This window comes from Leptonotus elevatus, chromosome 1, assembly GCF_054856555.1.
Source record: "Leptonotus elevatus isolate MCC_2025b chromosome 1, RoL_Lele_1.0, whole genome shotgun sequence".
NCBI classification, from domain to species: domain Eukaryota; kingdom Metazoa; phylum Chordata; class Actinopteri; order Syngnathiformes; family Syngnathidae; genus Leptonotus; species Leptonotus elevatus.
Genome location: NC_141239.1, coordinates 21,415,412 through 21,435,679, shown reverse-complemented (window position 1 = coordinate 21,435,679; position 20,268 = coordinate 21,415,412). Strand labels below are relative to the sequence as shown.

The 20,268-nt window shown below is 39.5% G+C and overlaps 2 protein-coding genes across 22 annotated transcripts in view; one reads left to right on the top strand and one right to left on the bottom strand.

Moving 5' to 3' along the window:
• Positions 1 to 14,162, bottom strand: part of klhl14 (kelch-like family member 14) — a 61,832-nt gene extending 47,670 nt beyond the window's left edge. For 4 of the 17 annotated variants that reach the window (XM_086083637.1, XM_086083627.1, XM_086083652.1 and 1 more), the window contains exons 1-15: positions 14,031 to 14,162; positions 13,666 to 13,780; positions 10,937 to 11,041; positions 10,783 to 10,841; positions 10,651 to 10,711; positions 8,860 to 9,060; positions 7,664 to 7,884; positions 7,445 to 7,588; positions 5,596 to 5,734; positions 4,542 to 4,726; positions 4,378 to 4,440; positions 4,084 to 4,193; positions 3,892 to 4,006; positions 3,641 to 3,786; positions 1,200 to 1,360 (exon numbers count right to left, since the gene is read on the bottom strand). The gene's annotated coding sequence lies outside the window, so the exon portion shown is untranslated. Of the gene's footprint in view, positions 1 to 1,199; positions 1,361 to 3,640; positions 3,787 to 3,860; positions 4,007 to 4,083; positions 4,194 to 4,377; positions 4,441 to 4,541; positions 4,727 to 5,595; positions 5,735 to 7,444; positions 7,589 to 7,663; positions 7,885 to 8,859; positions 9,061 to 10,650; positions 10,712 to 10,782; positions 10,842 to 10,923; positions 11,042 to 12,766; positions 12,822 to 13,665; positions 13,781 to 13,846; positions 13,910 to 14,030 lie in introns of those variants that run through there. The other 13 variants (XM_086083719.1, XM_086083727.1, XM_086083662.1 and 10 more) reach the window with 12 other exon arrangements.
• Positions 14,163 to 18,480: 4,318 nt separating this feature from the next.
• dtna (dystrobrevin, alpha) overlaps positions 18,481 to 20,268 on the top strand; it is a 33,499-nt gene continuing 31,711 nt past the window's right edge. For 2 of the 5 annotated variants that reach the window (XM_086083599.1, XM_086083592.1), the window contains exon 1: positions 18,482 to 18,716. In XM_086083599.1, coding sequence (XP_085939725.1) covers positions 18,700 to 18,716 — 17 coding nt within the window. In that variant the 5' untranslated portion in view covers positions 18,482 to 18,699. Of the gene's footprint in view, positions 18,717 to 20,268 lie in introns of all 5 variants that reach the window. The other 3 variants (XM_086083616.1, XM_086083608.1, XM_086083584.1) reach the window with 2 other exon arrangements.

The following is a 20,268-nucleotide window of genomic DNA, read 5'->3' as shown; positions in this document are numbered from 1 at the left end:
TGGAGCCTATCCCAGCTGGCTTTGGGCAGTAGTCGGGGTACATCCTGAACTGGTTGCCAGTCCCCCAATATAAAATTTTCAAATTGATTGCTGTTCAATTCATATTGATGAGTGGGGCTACATAGAATATGATTGTAGTGAAAAGTTTTGGGTTGGCTGCCCCTTTAGTTAGTTTAGGGTTTTTTTCTTTCTTTTTTTTTTTAAAGATCAACTATACATTTCTATGATTGTGTGTGTTCCAGGATGTACAGCGTCTGTCACCCGAAAGACAGCTGGGATCGGATGCAGCTCACCCACAACTCCTAATGAAGAAAAGCGCTATGGAAAATGGATGGATGATTATTTTTATATGCAACTAGAGGTTAAAATGCTAATGTAGATATCACATGTGCTTTATTTGAGTCTGTGTGATTAAAGTAACCAATTTACTTCTCGCGGCCGACTCTCATCTTTGTATTTGCCGGGGACTATTGTTGTGGCATCAAATTTTGTCAAGTGCGAAGACGAAAGCCTTTTCTTTGCTTGGCTAACTCTTATCTGGCTAATGGGAGTTGTGTCTGTGCGACTTCTAATTCTTAAATTGTCTCACACCAACAACTTCCTTAAAGTTGCTGCACTTGGATGCGTGCCGGCTTAAGCTCCATTGCCTTTTCTTGTTTTGAACTAATGCATTCTTGATCACCGTTTAATGAAACTATATACCACATGGCGATTTCACATTAGATAAGCCATGTGAAACCCCCATCAGCAAAGAGGGCTCTGGATGGGGCTGATAATCCTGCAGATGAAAACCTTACAATGAACAGGGCTTCCTCTCGCAATTCCCGCCGTCTTTAAATCCCAAATCCAAATTATATGTTTATCCCGAAGCAGTGTCGGCCCACAGGTAACAAGCAGCGCGAGGCTCGCGGCATCTCCCTGCGACACGCATCATCAAATACATCCAGACAAAAGACTATAACAACTGTGAGTTGTCATTTGTGGGAAAAGCACTTAAACAAGATTGACCATGGCTTGTAGCTTTAATTGCCCACAGCTCTTTTGTCTGCATCTTGAGGGGGAAGCATTGTAACGAGCAATGTGCAAATCCACAAACAAACAGTGTTTGTTTGTTGTTGTATTTTTGGGGGGGGGGGGGGTCCTGTCAGTATTTGACACTATACGTCATGTGCTTAATTGTCAGCGTGATGTTGCGTCACCTTGTTTTTTTTGAGTTTAGTTGATTCTCGCCGCGATGTGTGCGCTGTGCCTCGGCGTGGCTCGCCGCCTTCGTTGTTGGCTGTTTTGTATATCCGAACGCAAGGTGCTCATTATGGCAGCAGCTGAGTCCCTTTTGAACTCCTCCATGTAGAAAGAAGCCCTGATGGGAAAAATATAGCATGAAATGTTAAGTGTGTTCCAGAATGAAAGCCATTGTGGCACTTTCGCTTTTGCATCGAATAATAAATGCTTACAAAAAAATCAAGGATGTGTCAGGTATCAAGGACAGTGGACACTTAAAGTCAGGTGACTGGCCTGATTGAACAGAAGACTAGAATTTAAAATGATTTAAAGTTTGACTTCTGATAGTTCAGCCATGTTCCAGGTTTCAATAAAAAAAATTTTTTTTGCTTGCTTGGTTTGTGCCTAATACCATAAAAAAAAAAAACGTAAATAATTTTTGGTTTGACTTTACACGATAACGCCTGGAATTATGAATGTTTGTAGATGGTACTCATTTAAGGTTTGACCTCAGCTAACTAGGCTTTAGTCATATATCCTTCAAAACTAAGGATGGGCGAGTCGTTAAAAGGACTCAAAACCTTTCTTTTTTCTTTCTTTATTTTTTTTACAAAAAAAAAATTTCCTGGCTGATTTTTATTTTGTTGTTGTTGTTATACTGTATTTTTTTTTTTTAACTGATTTTTAATTGACAATTTTATCTACTCTGTGCTTCCATTGCTTTTATTGTTGCCTGTGATATGCATGTGTTAAATAAAATCTAATATTATTATTATTATTATAATCATCATTATTATTGTTACTATTATTATTATTATTACTGTTACCGATACCGGCCTTATTTTAAGGTATCGGTACTCATGACAGTGGCCGCCCTCTTATGGCCGTTTTACAATCAGTAGCTAGAAGTTAGATGAATAGAAAATTGCCATTAATTTCATGCAATTTTAAGGGAAATGCTATATTGTGATATTGGGGTCTTTTTTGAAAATGATATGTCATTGTTTTTCATTTTTTTCATTTTTGAAATTGTATTTTTATTTTGGTATTGGTATCTGTGACTACTCATGAGTTGAGTACTCATACTGGTACTGGTCTGAAAAAAAAGTGTTATTGAGCATCCCTATTCAAAAACAATAGGATATTTAGCCATGGCTAGACTCTGAAAGTGCATCTTCCCTTCGGATAGTCCGCTGATTTGGCTGCTTTAGAGTGTCTGATTGTCAGCCCTGAGTGTATGCACGTCACAGAGAGAAGATGGATAGAGGGGGGGGGGGGGGGGGGGGAATTAGACGTTGACAGCCAATGTGTAGACAGTGACTCTGAGCTAGTGTGACGCTTTGGAGCGACTCGTCATAGCATGGAAAAGTAACCCGACGGGATATATTAGCAAAGTGGCATCCATTTTTCTCGGTCTTAGTAGTGGTATTTGATTGACAGATCACAGTTGAGGGGCGTGGCTTCAGCACACAGCAGGCACACCCAGAGAGTTTAAGAGTGGAGAAAGTAACTTGATTTTTTTTTCACAATTTCGAAGCTTCATTTAATGTAATTGGCAATTTTTTTTATTATTATAATTTGGCAGGGATGTTAACAACACTCTTCTTTGAGAAGACGGAAATCAGATAGCTTGGCTAGCTTATGTTAGTTCTTGCTTTGGAAAACCCCTACAATTTGTAAGGATGCAACAGAGGGGCCAACAACATGGCTACGTTCACACTGCAGGCCAGATCGGATTTTTTTTGCAAATGCAACCTGTACCTGACTTTTTTATGTTCAATTCCGATTTTTTCATATCCGACCTGGGTCACTTTCATATGTGGTCCTAGAGCGGATATGTATCCGAATTTTTGCAATAACCGCAGTCTGAACGGCCAGGTCGCATATACCCGACCTCAACGTCATCAAAAGTCCAATATGCGCAGTTGCGACTTTATATTTGACTTTAATTTAATCCCACTTGAAACATGAAGTATAAAGATGACATTTGTGGTAGTGATATTAGTCATTTAGCCACGCAGACGGCTCATTTAATACGCGGGGCAGTGACGCCATCGTTAGGGAGGGGAAAAAAAGGAGAGGTCTCCAAATATTATTTCTACCTCCTCCTGCATCACTCCTCTGTAGATATGAGATGGTAAAAATATGAGCCCCGACAACGGACTTATAAAAGACACGCTGGAGCATACGTATTTACTTCCGGAAACACAGGGTTGTGAGTGACGTATCTTCTTCTGCGCATGTGGGTCACTTTGGGGATGCATTACGTCCACACAGCAGACCAGAATGAGGTCACAATTAATAAGTAAAGTGAACGCTTACTCAAAACAATCGGATTTCACCCAAAACAATCGGAATCAAGCATTAAGACCTGCAGTGTGAACGTAGCCCATGTTATTAGTTTCCATCTTCTACTTACTGGAGTTTTGCCATTGCTTCAGACATGCATCCAACATTTTCTTCCATTGTATCCGAAGCATCTTTTTATTGTTCGCACTTCTTTGTAAGGTCACCAATCCTGCCAATTATGTTGTCATATCGCCTTGTCGTTGCAGACTGGAGCTCCTGTACACAAAGAATATACATAAGAATAGTTGTCACTCACTTTCTCATCAACAAACGCTACAGAATTGGCCCACTTGAGCAAGTGTGAGACGCATCTTTCTTCACCTCGGCAGCTGTCAGTTGGCCACGTTTCAGTTCTTCATCTCTTCCCAGTCCAGCGAGAGTTTCCATGTGCTCCCCGCTGCGTCTGCTCGGCTTGCTGTGTCAACTTCTTGACATTCTACAGTCACAAGAACACTCTGAGTCAATGATTGTTATTTTATTAAAAGTTTGTGGTTGGTGTAGCTGTTGCAGCACCTCAACTTGTGCTTCCAGAGCTTTCGTGGCTGCAGACGCCTCCTCAAAGTCAGCCTGAAGTTTTTGGTTGACAAGATTTGAGCTTGTTTGGCGTCGCTAATGTTTACACACTGACACGGATGGAATAAATACAAGCGTGGTGGTCAAACCACTACAAATCATATATGCATTTGGTGCCTGGAGCTTGAGTGGACATTTTCCAAGTGAAGTCACAAACATTTTAATTTAGGTTTTAAACAGAGACCAGCAGAAGACTTGACCATTACCATTTGTATATTTTCCCAGTGCCATTACCTTAAGTTCTTCCAGCACAGTCATCTGACCCGTCAGCTCATTTTGTAGCATTTCCATTTCTCCCTGTAAGGAATAAAGAAAGGAATCCACAAGAGAGTGCTGAATTTCCCTCGACACTCACGCACGAAATGTATAACAGGTTACGGGGCAATGCGTCCACTGACCCTGACCCGCCGTTCTTCCGTGAAGGTGAGCCGCTGCCGCTGCTTAAGCTCTGCCCGAGTGACGTTGTGCTGGGCCTCAATTCGGGTGACTTGCCGGCGGGCTTTTTCCCCATTGCTCGTCAATGGCGGCAACCTTATGGAGCATCCGCTTCCTTTCCTCGCACATTTGCCTCGGTGCCGTCTGGCTAGATGGAGGGTGAACACATACAGTTAGGTGCGGAGGTTTTACGATTTTTGCCTCATGGATTTGAAATAAAACTATCAAATGTGGTTTAAGTGGCAACTTTTTGCTTTAAATTAAAACGTTTCATACACAAAAAAGTTGTCTTTACCAATTGCAGCCATTTGATGCAGCAGTACTTTCCTTTCCTGGGGCTCAAGGAGTGTTTGGATAAGAGACATAATTTCAAATACAACCATCATTTTTATTACTTGGATCATAAGGCCAGGCAAAAAGTATCTTCAGGGAGGAAACTCAGATTTGAGTGCTTATGGACTTCAGGCGGTCAAAACAAAGAATTTTCATCTAAAAATAAAAAATGATGGTTTATTTAGAATCATATCATTGCTGTAGTATTTTGTGACTGCTTTTAGTCTTCACTTCAATATGTTGACGGTGTAGTTCAACTGTCTAGTTCAAATTTGAATTTTAGACAACAACATTAGGTGCACTGGAAAACCAGATCAAGCATAGGAGCTATTAAAAAAAAAAAAGCAATACAAATATGAAATGCTCACTTTCGATTGGCACAGTCACTGACATTAATTTAACATGTTTATTCATGTATTTTTTCTTCAATGTCATTTACAACATCACTACATCATGCAGAAAGGTATTTTGACCATTTCACATAGCTAAAGAAGTACAGCAATTTAATAGAAGATTTCTCATAATTATGCAGTGCAGTTGAATCACTCCTATTCTATAGTGTTAAACAAAAAAAGGCAGGATTTTTTGGATACAATTTTCTCCATTTTGTAGATGTGTTAATTGAGTGTCTATATCACCTCAAAATTCAGAGAATGCTATCTAACTTTCCACTTTGTGATGTACCTTTTGGCTAGTTGAGGGTTCAAGTCTTCAACTTTTGTTTTCAAGCTCTGCGTTCTCTTGACAGGCACAAGCAAGCGTGTTGCGCTTCGACCGAAGCTGCTCTTCTCTGCAGGACAACCTCTGCTTCTCCATTAAGTTTCTGTGGGTGTTTCAAACAACGTGTTTAGACAAGGCAAGCACAACAAAGTCTTGTCTTAGTGGGAATTATTTCAAAGTACAGCAGTAATAAAACTTGGAAAATAAACATCCTAAAATGAATGTGCAATGTCACTACAGGGGCGTTATCATGACAGTGCTTACAGTCTTCTCAATTTCGAAAAACTAGTTTTTTACTGGGTTGTATTTCCACCTGAATTTTGTATTTTAACTGTGCAATCTGCAAATTAGAAAAAGAAAAACATGAAAATCTTTTGAGTTTCCCCACTAATACAATGGAAGCTCCAAAATTGAATGCAACCCCTTTTGGGCTTCATACTTGGATCTAGTGTAGTTGTGGTGCACTATACAAAAAAAATACAACAAAAAAGCCAAATAAAACATTTAACTTGATTGTGGAATTCTAATTAGTTCCTCAAAATATGTATTTACTTGCTTAAAGTTGCACAGCCTTCGTGGGAGAAAGCGTGCAAATTTCACACAGGAGGGCTAGAACCAAAATCTGAAATCCGAACTGTGAGGAAGACGTGCAAACCACTACACACCGCGCTACAACTTTGGAGGTTCCACTGCACACAATAAGACACCTGATTATTGTCTGCCATCTTCGATGCCGTCATTTGAGGCAAACGCCGGGTCACGGATGCACACTCTTCCTCCGCTTGCGCGACCACTTTCTCGGCATTCCGCAATTTCAGCGCAGAGGCTTTTTTCAAGCGTTTCCAAGTGGTTTAACTCTTCTCTGAGGTGACAAATTGTTTTGAAGGTAAGTGAATTAAAAACACGGTCGAGGAAAGGATGTGAAAGCCAAAGTAAGACGGCTTACGAAAAACAAGCAATCACAACAAAGCAACTTTTTGGACTTTGACTTTTTAATGTTGTTTTAATTTACTTTAAGGGGACATGTTATGGGAAACTGAGATTGTAATTGTTTGTATACAAATTGTTGGGTCTTCAGAGTGCCTGGCCACTCATCAAGTGTGAAATTAAACAACCAAGTACAGTAAATCTGGATTTGGCCAAATTCTGATGTTAGAATTAGCCACTGATGCGCCGTCCATCTGCAGCAAGACAGAGTCTTCAAGAACGCCACAAAAAGTTGCTAGATTTGGAAAGATAACTACGACAATAGGGGTTGGAAAAACCACTAGAGGGACTGGGTCATTACGCTGGAAATGCTGAGTAGCCTCTCGCTTTGTCACATGCCCTAGCTCCGCCCCCATTCCCATGGTTACGAAAGCTGTACTATGGATTTCCATTCCACAGAGAACACAGAGCTGTTTTCAACTGTGAAAAAAAAACAAAAAACATATACAGTGAACTCCTGCTACAGTAATTACCACGAGTAATTCCACAATTTGGCGGCAAAGGAATACTTTTACAACTACTAAATGAATCTCCTTAAAGCACTTGAAATTGTTGCATTAGCCATTAGATCAAGATGCCACCAAAGCTATACTGTTGTTTTGGCACAAACGCAGAAACGGCAAGTATGAGTTTCTGAAAATAACGGAGGATTGGTTTCAATACAAATATTTGCATCACGGGGTAAAGTTGAAAATGCGGAAACACAAATATGTGGAGGTCTCCAATAAATTTGAATTGACTAAAGTTTGTCTATCCTGAAACATTTATATCATCGAGAATCACATCTCTTCATCTACATTGGGTTGGATCGATTCAAGATGCTTACAAGTGCTTTGCCAGCTGATTCTTCATATCCAACCGTGTATTTCCAGATGATAATTTTTTCATCCCTGGTGTCCTGCTCCATCTTCTCCAACTCCTTCTCAAGCGATACAAGATCATTCTGTGTCTTTAAGTACACCGCGTTTGCCTTGAAAGAAGAAAGAATTGATCGATATCAAGAACTGAAAAACTGAAACAAAGCGTAAATGTAGCTGGATGTTACTTCCGCTTGTGTTGTGTTGATTTGACTGATGATGCCCGTTTCCAAGTCCAGCGTTTTTCTCAGAGTGGCAGTTTGCGCTTTGACAAGACTGATGTCGTCGTCCAAGTGGCGATTCAAAAGCTCTGTGTGTGTCACTTTCCCCTGGACTTGCACAAGTTTGTCCCGTTGCACTTGTAGCTGACACACAAGCTCAGAGACGTGTTTAGCCCAGACCTCTTGTTCTGGACAATAAAGCAAACATTTTCACATTTGTAGTAGCGTTGCCATGACGATGAAAGCACTGGAGCAGATCGTCTTAAGGCGAACACTATTTGTTCCGGGATACTGGTCGAGTTCTGATTTTGAGGAAATAATGTGAGTTTACCCGTTACAGAGTCAAGAGACATATTATGGAAAATTTACTTTTTATTTTTATTTATTTATTTATTTTTTTCTCTTGAAGGGAAGAAAAAAAAAGAGGAAAATTTACTTTTTAATGGCTTGTATACAAAAAAAAAGTTGGGTGTCTTGTGGAGTGCCTACCCAAACCAACCAAATAAATCTTTTCTCTGCCTAGTTTTTAAAATGTGTCTGTCCACCACCAAGTTTAACTGCAGATGACATAATTAGCTAGACTGGGTGAAGCTCAAGAGCCACTTTCAAGTGACGATTGGAATCCGGCATACACTGTCTACATCATGTCATGCAGAAACATCCACATCCCCAACGGGTGCGATGCCCGCTGTCATATTAAAGTCAAAAGGTAAGCAGAGCTGCACTTAGTATTGCTGGACTCACAGATTAGCATTAGCTAACAAAGTTAGCTTCTGAAAAGTAGCACGTCCTTGAATTCTCTGTGAAGCAGTCGACATGGTGGTGGGGTATTTGTGTTTTATGCTACTAAAATGCCGTGTAGTGTATGAAGTGCTGCCTACTTGAGTGAAAATACTCTGCCCCCCCCCAACCCCCTCGAGTCACAAGAGTCAGGCTCCACCCCATTTTCATTGTGTGAAATCTGTCCTATGCCATTAGTCATGCAGATCATTGAGCATGGCTGTCCAAGTGCTCACACCAGACAACGCTGCCCCATCTTAAACACACCAATTTCAACAAGGCATGAAATGTTGTGTGTAAAGCGTACTATAAGTCTTGATAGCTACGGTAAACCAATCAGTTTTTTTTAGAAAGGCAACTCTAATGTATCCTCATAAACTGACCTTCTTCAACAACACAACACTCCGGTTGCCTCCACTGCGAAACGTTTTCAACTTTCTTCTGCAGGCGTCTCTTTCTTCTTTTCTCCTTGACAAGGGCCTCGGCCGTACGCTGACGGTCGGCCTCCAGACGCTCAATAGGGTATGTGGCTTCTCCAAGGACGTCGTTTATTTTCTTCAACAGTGGTGATAATGGACAGCTTCCTGCAGGGATGACAACAGAACATGACCTCTGCATCTTACAATTTTTGAGCTGACATCGCAGCAGTTTCTCTTTGAATAGACTATAAATCGTAATGACAGTCAGACTTTGCACATTGTATGTCAGTTTGTTTTTTGTTTTGTTTTTAAAACAGTGACATTCTCTACGCCGTTTTTTTGTCGTTACCAGAGTACCATGGGAAAACCCCATGCAAGCACAGAGAGAATCTGAAAACTCCAAAACAGAAGCCCACGGCCAAGATTCTAACCCGAACACCAGAACTTGCAACAGTTCGATTTTTTTTTTTACATTATTTCACCAAAAAAAATGGTTTAAAAAAAAAAGAAAAAAAAAGAAGAAGAAGCCCTACCTGGGCGCTTAAAGAGCCTATTTCTCTAATAAGTGTCACTAATAGCGTGTCTTGGCCAGGCTTTGGGAGTAACGGAATACATGTACAGCACAGGGAAAAAACATGTAATCAGATTACAGGTACATTTATTAAAAAAGGGGATTACAATTTTCTACGATGAGAGACAGAGCGAGAGAGACAGAGTGAGAGAGAGAGAGCTGCTCTTGTGTTCGTGTTGATGTCGTGTCTGACACACCCGCACGCGACCCGTTTAAAAAGCTTCACAGACAAAAGGAGGAAGTTGCGACCGGCATTCACTGTTTGGAAATTTGCTGAAGGACCGATTTATCTTTAACAAAGAAAATGTTTGAGCTGAGAGTCCTGCGGCATGTTACGCTGAGATTCTTGCTAACCATAGGCATAATGTGAGTTACCTTCCGAACAAATCTCCCTCCCACCAATTCACTATTTAAAAGCCCATACACAATAAACACGGCTAAACTCGTGACTGGGAGAAAAGTTTTGTAGTTGATATCATGCATGGTCATTCTCATATCAGTATTAGTGCATGCATGGGTGAAATAAGCTACCATTGGAAATGCAAAGCCAATTTTCTCCCCATTCCAGCAACATCTATCTATCTATCTATCTATCTGTGAGGTGTGGTTGCTTTCAGTAACAGTTCGAAACAGCATATGGCCTTGAATCAACCAATCAATCAACCCATCTATTCATATATTTTAATTATAATCAAAAATTATTTTTGCTATTAGTAGGCTGCCTGGTCCCTATCACCCGCTAATAGCAGGGGCGCACTGTATAGAAATATATATCGTGGTGATATTTATTCTTATTTTGTCTTCATGAGCATACTTGGTGTTGGAGTAATCCAAAGTAATTAAGTTACATTACTTTAATATCATGGTACTTGGAATACGTTACTAACTACATTTTTTTTAGCAGGTAACTTGTAACTGTAATGGAATACGTTTTAAAAGTAACCCTGGTCTTGGCTGAGATGGGTCACATGCAGACGTCAAATTTTGAGTACCGGTATGTGACAAAGAAAAGAAAGAAAAAAAAGAGGAGCTTCATTGTCGGTTTCATGGTTCTGTTTCTATGTCATGCAGTGCCATTCTACAAAAAAAAAAAAAATACATTTTTTTTTGACACATTTATTTTATTGTGGTGTGCCTAATGAGGTCACCTGCTGTGTTCAAAATCGCCACATGTCAAAATTCACCTCTTATGGTCATTGCAAAGCCCTCGGCAATCAACTTGGCATCTTTGGTAGGGTAGGGCACCTACGGATGAAAAAGTAATATTTTACTTCATAAAAATAAAAAAATATGTTGCAAAAAAAGACGGCAATCACCTTGAAGTGTCGCCGTGTTGGTGATTGGCCTGGGGAGCGCGTGCCTGATCATTTCCAGTCTGGAAAGAAATAAAAAGTCAGATTTTTTGGTGCTTTTTTTTTAGGTCATTATTAGTTTGATTTAGTCTATCTGCTACGGACGCCAGTTGTCCACCTTCCTGCGGAGCTCCTGGATATGGTGAAGAGCTGACACTTGGGCAGGGACTGTTGAGCAATGCACAAGTGCGACGTCGTCCGGAGGAGACGGTCGACAGGCCTGCTTCATGAGAACATTGAGCTCTGTGAACCAGACTCGAATGTTTGTGTATCACAAACAAACACTTGTCACTATTTAATGAAACAAAGCCCCTTGAAATATACGTGGAGGTAGAACCATCGCAGCATGAACATCAGGAAGCAGCAGATGTAGTTGGAACAAACACTTGCTCTATTTGATTAATTTGACTCTGCAAAGTAATTACAAAAAATTATTTGGCTGTGAAACGTCTTCTGCAACTCCGTACTCTCACTTGGGAGTGTGGTCGTATAGACTGACATGTTTTGTTTTTGAAAGTGACAGGGAGAGGAGCAAACTCCAGGAAAAGCCAAGGTGGGGAAAGGGCGCCATCTGGAGGTAAACAATACAAATAAGTGATGCATGGCAGACATTTTGAGCAATTTTTATCAGAAATATTTTACATGTACCAGATGAGGTTAAGCACTGTAGAAGATGGATGGATGGATTTATATTCAATACAACTGTAGAACATTGCCTGTAGCCACCAAAGGCATATGATTTTATTTTTTTTATGGCAACATTCTCCATTGACTGTAGAATATCGGCCCTAACCACTAGGCAACACAAGTAGCTGCAAATTAACTGAAAAGTATCAAATATATATATAATGTCTCAGATATTTATATCCATGTAACTGGATGATATATGCTCTAGTAATTAGGCTCTATAATATTAAACAGAAAATATACAAATACAAATATGTGATATTTTCTAGAATGCATGTTTGTGTTATTTAGAATGCATGTTTGTGTTATTTACATTCTGTATTGGTTGAATGCTTCTCGAGTCACGAAGCAAAATCAATAGCTACCAAATAAAAATATATATTTGAAAGTCATTAATTGTCAACAACTGAGATTGACAACTGAAATTAGTATTCATATAATTGTACAATATCTGATCACATCACTATGCAATATTAATAACAAATATAATTATAAAAAAAATAAATATCTGCCCTATTTATGTTTGTAACTGTGAAATATCTCAGTCACTACATAATAGGAATGCTGAATGAAAACATAAATTTAGAATATATTGTAAGTGATATGTTTCTTTGTTCCAGCAGTACTAATTAGTCACATGAGAGGGGCAAAATATAAGAAACACTTCTCAGTATGAAGCAGCTTCCCTAGGCTGTGTCATGCTGAGCTGTTAATGTTAATAAATGCCAACACTTCCAGAGAGTTCCACACGCCTGTTGATAATACAGGTCAAGACTCTAAATAAGCGGTTTTGCATCACAGTTTGCGAGGCAAAATTTTCATTTTGCGCCTCATCGAAGCACATTCAATAGCACAAGTGAGACTCAACTGCCCCGAGACGGAACGAAAAAGCTTCGCTGGGCGTCACCTACTGTGGTTAGTCCGAGGTCGAGGGAAGCTCTTTGCTAGCTAGCAACTAGCTTCGGTTGGCTACGAGTGCATCTAAACACATTGCGGAATCACTTCTAAGTCAGTAATCAGTGCCTCAATGATGGCGAATGTGCTACATTCCTGATAAGTATCGTTCTGAAGTATCATTCTAATGAAAGGATGACCAGAAAAGACGAAGAAGCCATGCTAATTGCTATGCTAACCTAAGATTGACAAGCTATCGCATTGAAACCATAATTAAGTGTCAAATCTTCATAGCTCCGCATCCAAGACTACAAAAAAAAAGAAGCCCTATACACCTATACAACACGACCAACATCACAATACTTACGTCGCATTAAGCCACTGGCGTCAACGTGGTAGCACTTCCATCAGTAAAGCAGGCTCTTAGAAGAGAAACAATTGCAGGGCTCACACTTTTACAACTCCAATCAGGACAGTGGTGAGTTGTATTTTTTAAATAATTTGTTTCTGAGCCATGTTGTCAAAATATGTCTTCAAGTAAAACCGGTCCATAATGCAAAAAAAAGTAGTCTACTGAAAAAGAATCTCAATGACTTTATTGACTGATCAACGTCAACTCACGTTTCATCAATATGAAACTGATATATTGGTGAGGAATATCTCAAGTTCCACTTCAGCGATGTTTTTGTTGTTGTTTTTTTTACTTTAATGCTCTGATTAAAAGATAATAAAAATAACAATAAGAAGAAGTTACCAGTTGGGGACAGTCTAAAACACTTAACGTAGCAAAGTTTAACATCCACAACACTAAAGTAAATGTTCAAATATTTTCAGAGGGATGAGTGGTCAATTTTGGTGATAAATTATCGCAGTTTTCAGACCCCAAAAAACTTTTTGATATTAATGTTGATTTTAGACTGTCCCACCACTTATTGCTTGTGTATTTTTTTTTTCGCTAAGAGTTTCGTTTTCAAGTAATTATTTGGAGAACTACATTTTACTTTTACTTGAGTCATATACTGCATCATCGCTAAAGTAAAAGTACTCCTACTTGAGTAAAATGTTTGCCTAGTCTACCTACCTCTGGTTTTAATTTAGTTGACAAGAGCAAGTTGGTGTGGGGTCCAGTTCACGAGTAGAAAATATATTAACTGGTAATCTGGGACATATGAGGCTGCCCAAAAACAAACAAAAAAAAAACTTAATCTGAAAAAAAAAATCCTATTTAGCCTAAATGGGTTTCCATACAGTCCAGTTAAATTGTACCTTGTTTAAAAGCAGAATCTGGTCCTCTTCTTGGAGGAAACGTGAGGGCCTGGACAGCGTCAGGCATTTGACTGTCACGGTCACGGACACAAATATCCACGATGAAAATCACCACCTGTGAAGGTACAACATAAAATGCTCGTTTACCGGCTGGGAAAGCAAATGTTAACTGAACACTCACCAAAATTTGGTGTTTGGAGTCGACCCGAGTGAGCTAACGCTAGCATAAATTGATACCTTCACCGTCTCCGGATAGTCGGAAGTCACTTACCGATCTCGCGTCAACGCTTAATTAACTGAGCTAATAACAAATTAATGAGCTCGGCGGGGCTCGTTGTCGTGGCAGAAAGTGAATATCGACTTACTTGGAAGTGACTCGTTGACCTAAGCTAAGTGGCCCCTTTGCGTGACACGCTTTCGGCTAACACCATGCCGGGTTGGCAAGTTGTCTTTTTTCCAAAGTTTCACGTGAATCAAACAAAGCGCTCAGCCTGTCAATCTTCCTGGGGCGGTTGCTGGGCAACAAGGAGCTGCGCTCCAGGGTCCTGAGGCGTTCAAGAACATTGTCTACGGTTGGAAATATTCTCTAACAACCTGAACGAACAACTAAAACATTTCGATTTCATTAATGTACGTAGTTTGTTATTTAGATTTGAATTTCAGTATGATACTTGAAATTGCTAAGCCACATTGACACGTGATTAAATATTTTAAATGCAAGTACTTTTACTTAAAAATAATGAAATAAAAATGTAATATAACAAATTTTGAATGTGACTATTTCTGCGTTTTATATCAATCAACCAATATGCCATCACTGGCAAAATCTCTTCGAGGCTTAGTACCCTGATGTACATTACGTCATTGTCAAGGGGGATAAATAAAACTTTGCATAGTCATCTGTTATTTAAAAAAATAAAAAATAAAATAAAATAAAAAAGGACCTCGAGCATATGGGCTTAGTATATCTCCATTTATGTTCCAAACTTGAAAGATCCTGCAGCCCCAAGAAGAAGAAAAAAACACACTGGCGCGAGTGACGAGATTCCGCATTACGTCATCTCGCAAAGGCCACCCGAGTGCGTGTGCGCGCTTTGCAAAGCACGAACATTCCCGACAACACCAGCGAGTCCGACAAGAGGGGGACGGCCGCTTGTAGTGATGCGTCGCCCGGCCACGAAGGAAGCCTGTTAGCGGGCTGCAGGACACGGTCGGCTGTGTTGGTGGTGGCATTCCCGGAGGGACGATGTGGCGTGACATGCCTCGGAATACGTTGTGGTAAGTGGCCGTGCAGCTGCAGTCAAATCGCGACCTTAACCCGGGACTGTACCGTGTGTGTAGTCTGACACTACGCCGTGTAAATGACACTTCTGCGTTGATGTAAACATCGGAATGATGCGTTTAGGGTTTCACACAGGTGTCTCCTGCAAGATGCACGCTGAGCATACGAGTAGGCGCCTGTTGCCTTTCTCGCTGCCCTTTTACCTTTTGACCACAATGGCTGCTGTGGATGTTTTACATGCGTTTCTCCCCTGTGCGCAGGCCAGTGTGTGGTGCTTTTATTTTAAAATCTTAAGCGTGTATGAAGTGAGTTGGTTAGGTTTTTGTCCCGTGCACGCATGGCCATTTGTGCACTCATTCAGTGCCTCATCGTAGTCATTGTGTGCACTGAAATGATCTTTAAAGCGGGTTTTCCCAAACTTTTTGGTTTAAATTGGAAATTTGCTGCGCGTGTGCAGCATGGTACGATAGGCTGTCACTTCCTCCCCGGAGTTGTGAGGTTCTGGGTTTGAATCCCAGCTCAGGACTTCCTGTGTGGAGTTTTAAATTTTCCTCCACTTTTAACAGATTTTACATTTCTTTTACCAAATTAAAAGATAGTTGCATACTTTAATGTATGTTTGCCACCATTTTGTCATAACATCTGATTTCAAATTCAATTTGTTGTACAAGAAACGAGTGAACCAAATCGCGAGTTTGTCAAAATATGAGCTGAAGTTATTTCTTTTTTCCGTTTGACATGTAAGCAGAATTTTGTCATTCGAGCATTGTATGGTGAACTACACTCACTTTCACAACAAGCAGCAGTTTGGCAGAAAGTGAACAATTATTCAAAATTGAGGCCTCAAGCTGTTTATTACCACTTCCAGTTGAAGATTACTGCATTGAACATACAACAAATAGAATTACATGTGCATTTCAAGCAACCACATAGTTTTGCCTTAGGAAAGTCCGCTTGGCTTAATGCAAAAAAACTAAAAAAGCAAAATGGTATATAGACAGGCTAATGAATAGCATCGTGTTATTGGTGTTTTTCAATGGATTTTTACAATATACTTACTATGATACATAAAATGTAAGTAAGAGTAAGCCACAATCGCCGATGCATTTTCCCACCGTTTATTGAACAGTGAGACAATAGCAGAACACACAAACCCAATGAGCACACATACACAGGAGCTGCTGTCAGTCACAGCACACGCTCAGACGCTCACACACAGTGTCACTGATGTTTATACAGACACTATAACCCTTACTGCACATTTTATCCATGCAATTTCTGTTCATGTTCAATCAGGATATGTTTGGCCAAAACTACGGCGGCAAGTTAGTAATCAGATCGCAAGAGGAAGAGACATCTATGCTGTGCAGCATCTCTGGATACGTTTTTCTCCCCTTTGGCTCAGAGGATGGGAAGCCAGTGTAGTTTATAGTATCGCGGTGCAAAAAATAACCCCCCGGCCAATCGGTGTTAACAGCTGCCGTGTGCCGCAAAAAGGCAGTGGACTGAAACTCTAGTATGTGTGTTTGTGTACAGAAATGTCACACCATGATGTGCTCCAACTCACTGGACAGAAATGAACTTTTGTACACAAACAAAACTTGCAGTATGCCTATATATAGTATTGTATGTGAGCATTTTCAGAATTGGAGGACAATTTAGACACCAACATAAAAAAAAAAAAAAAAAAAGTAGGTTGTTTGTATTGCTAATGTTAGTGTTGTTTCTTGCTGATCAAGAACTTTCCAATATAATAATAAAAAAATATATATAAAAAAAATAAAATACTTTATATGATTGTCTTTTTCTGATGAGTAACAGGGCTGTGTTGGTTTGAGTCACACACTCCAATACATCTGAAATTATTATTTTTTTAATGAAAAATGAAAGAAGCGAGCTTCATGACGTCATTTCTGCCGAGTCATGTAGCTCACTTTTTTCCACTCGTCCTTTATTTGGCTAAAAAGGGTTCAGCAACAGAGTTGAGTATATGTTGAAAGACACAAATTCGAAGTATTGTATATTTGTTACTACTATTTAAAATGTGAATGTGAAAATACAATTTTTTAAAACAATTATCAAGAAGGCATATCAACTAAATTGTACCAAAAAAGCTAATTTAAAACCTTTTTTTTTTCATTATTTACATTTTACATTTAAGTTAATCAGGAGAGAGGCTCAAGAGGGGAAAAAAAACTGTGGTTGCTCAAGAGCAGTTTAGAATTTCAAAATGGAAGTCAAGTTAAACATTTTCTTATGTTCTATGTGCCTCCACTCGTCTCAACACAGTGTTCTGATTAATATTGTGCTTGCGGAATATGAATTAAGCAGCAAAATCCACCCATTGTTATCCATCTCGGGGGCGGCCATTTTGCCACTCGCTGTCGACTGAAAATGACATCACAGTTGCTCGGGGCTAACGTAGCAACCAATCGCGGCTCACCTGTTTTCTGAGTTTCGTCATGTGACGCTCACAAGCCATGACTGGTTGTTGCCTGAGTCCTAAGCAACTGTGATGTCATTTTCAGTTGACAGAGAGTGGAAAAATGCCCCCCACCCATTAAAAAAAAATGTTTAAAAGCAAAGAAAAATTTTTTTTTAAAAGCAAAGAAAAAAAAATGTTTAAAAGCAAAGAAAAAAAATGTTTAAAAACAAATAAAAAAAAATAAAAACTTAGATCAGCCATGAGTTGTTAAAAATATATATATGCTGTAATTTCTTTGGATGTATCGGTATGAGTGTAATGAAAATTGTATAGGTGAGTATGAGGATATGATTTATAAATGTATTGTGGTATATGCCTATGAATTTCATGTACATATGTCGCTGGCAAATGTGCGTAAGTTAACTTGTATATATGATTAGGTTTATACATTTCCATATGTTGAATTACATTACCTTATCATTTTATCAACATAAAACGAATAAGGGGTAGGACGAGATACGTTTTTAACTTCCTCCTACCCCTTTTGAACATATAAACTATTTTCTTTCTTCCTATTCTTGTTTTCTTTTTTACTCCGATTTATATTTTAGACTTGTTATGTGTTTTTTTTTAAAAATGTTTATATGTTCAATAAAACCATAAAAACCATAAAACCATGAGATGGATGAAAACAGGCAGTGGTAAAATGGCCGCTACCCCCGAAATGGATGACATGAGTTAGACACAAGTTCTGTTTTTTGTGCATGGATTATTAGAAATTTCATGAGCGGGACCGAAAATTCTGTAATGACCTATATATAACTTTGTCGGAACAGTTGTCACATGTTTGCCCAATTAAAAAAAAAAAATCTGTGTCTGCATTCCTTGCCATGTCTTTTGGCAGGATTTAGCCCCAGAGGCTGTCGGTGGTTAATGGTATGTACCCTGTATGTGATATTTTTCTCTTTTAAGGGCATTTATTTTCCAATGCTGCCAGTGTGACAGTAGCACAGAAAGGGAGGTGGCTTGGGGTTGGAGGGTGGGAGAGAGTAATGCGTGTTAGGCACATGCCAGGAACGAGGTTTCGGGTCTTGCAACTGGAGCGCCAGTAAAGCTGCACAAGAATGTGGAGCCTTCTCATTTGATAGTTAAAGATAGAGGCAGCGCAGGCCGCGTCCTAGACACGTTCTAATTTCAGACACATCTTCAGTCCGGCTCTTTTGTCGTTATGTTTCCCCCTTAAGACGGGGATTTGGCCTTGCGTGCACTTCTTCTCCGTCAGGACTTTGTAATAAGTCACGACGAGGCGAGCGGAAGGAGTCGCAGCATGGTGTTTTATGAGAGGTACAGTACACTATGATTCCGTTTGGCTGCTTTAATATCTACTCATGCGCTCGATTGTATCAATCTCTGTTATTTCCCAGAATCATAACAATCTGCCGAAGGTCACATGGCTCGGACGTGACGTGCGATCACTGCCATCATTGTGAATCTTTTAAAAGTGCATATGTTTGCGTTTATATTCACTCGCAGGAGAAAATGATGAATGGGGCAGGCTTGGAGTGTGACAGTGTGCTAGTGGCTGCTGGTGGTGGCCTTATGTGTACACATCTCAAAGCACATTCAGCTTGGCCTCACAATGAATCAAGCACTACTTCATGGCCGTGTCTTGTCCTAAAGGGATGCTCCTTGTAATCCAAACGGCTGCTAGTGGATAGCGTTTGTGCCTCACAGTCCAGACGTCCTGGGTTCGAATCTCAGCTGCAGCTTTCCTGTGTGGAGTTTGCATGTTGTGAGTTTTCACAAGATACTCACTCCAGCTGCCTTCCATATTTATATATGCATGTTAGGTGGTGCGAGTGTGAATGGTTCATCTTGGTTCCCTGTGATTGGTTGGCAACCAGTCCAGGGTGTCCATTGCCTCTCGCCTAAAGTCCTTAACTCATTTACTCCCAGCCATTTTCACTGAAGCAAACCCCCTTTGCTCTCGGCTGGTTTATGGGTTTTGACTGATTTTGCAAGGCCCACAGAATTTTGTGTTCTATTGCTATTAAAGCGTTAAGATTACACAAGATTAGAGTCTCTTCTTTCATGAGGAAAAAAATATACATTTGTATCTGTTTCCGTTTTGCAGCAATTAGCATTAGAAAATAGCTAAGTTGAATCATTATTCACAAACCTGTTGAAAACACTGGGGAAAAGATCTCTTATACTCTGCTGCCACCTGCTGGCCGTTTTTTTGTAATAACTACCATTGCTTTAAGTGACCACTTCAGGTCAGAGGCTGCATCAAAGCCTTCTTTCTGTATGCTCTAGCAAAAAAATAAAAATAAAAATAAAAAATAATAAAACATATAAATGTGTTTCTGGGACCATGGCAATATTTAAAATAGAACGTTTTTATATGTTTTTGGGAGCAAATGAGTTAATGAGGATAAGCACTACAGAAATGGATGGATCCCAAACAGTAGGCATGGGACAATATTACGTTCTGATGGTATGATAACCTTGAGATAACAATATCACTGCATCACAATATTAAAAAATGTCAGTTTAAAATGCCTTTTATATATATATATATATATATATATATATATATATTTGGGTAAGTGAATACAGTTTTTTTTCTTCAATTGAAGTTGAACACAGTCTATTTATTAGAACATTTGTCACATTAACGAATGTGTACAATGATGAGTTTAGATAAATAAATAGCTAAATCAATAAATGTTAACAAACATCTTCTGTTTTAATTATTCTACTGATGTGCTTTTATTTATTTTTAAGGACAACACATTAATTAACAGAGCAAAAATGCATCTGTGTTTGCAGCGTCTCTTTCCTCTTGCGCCCTCCTTCTAGCGCACAAAATGGCAGACTTTTTTTCCACCGAATT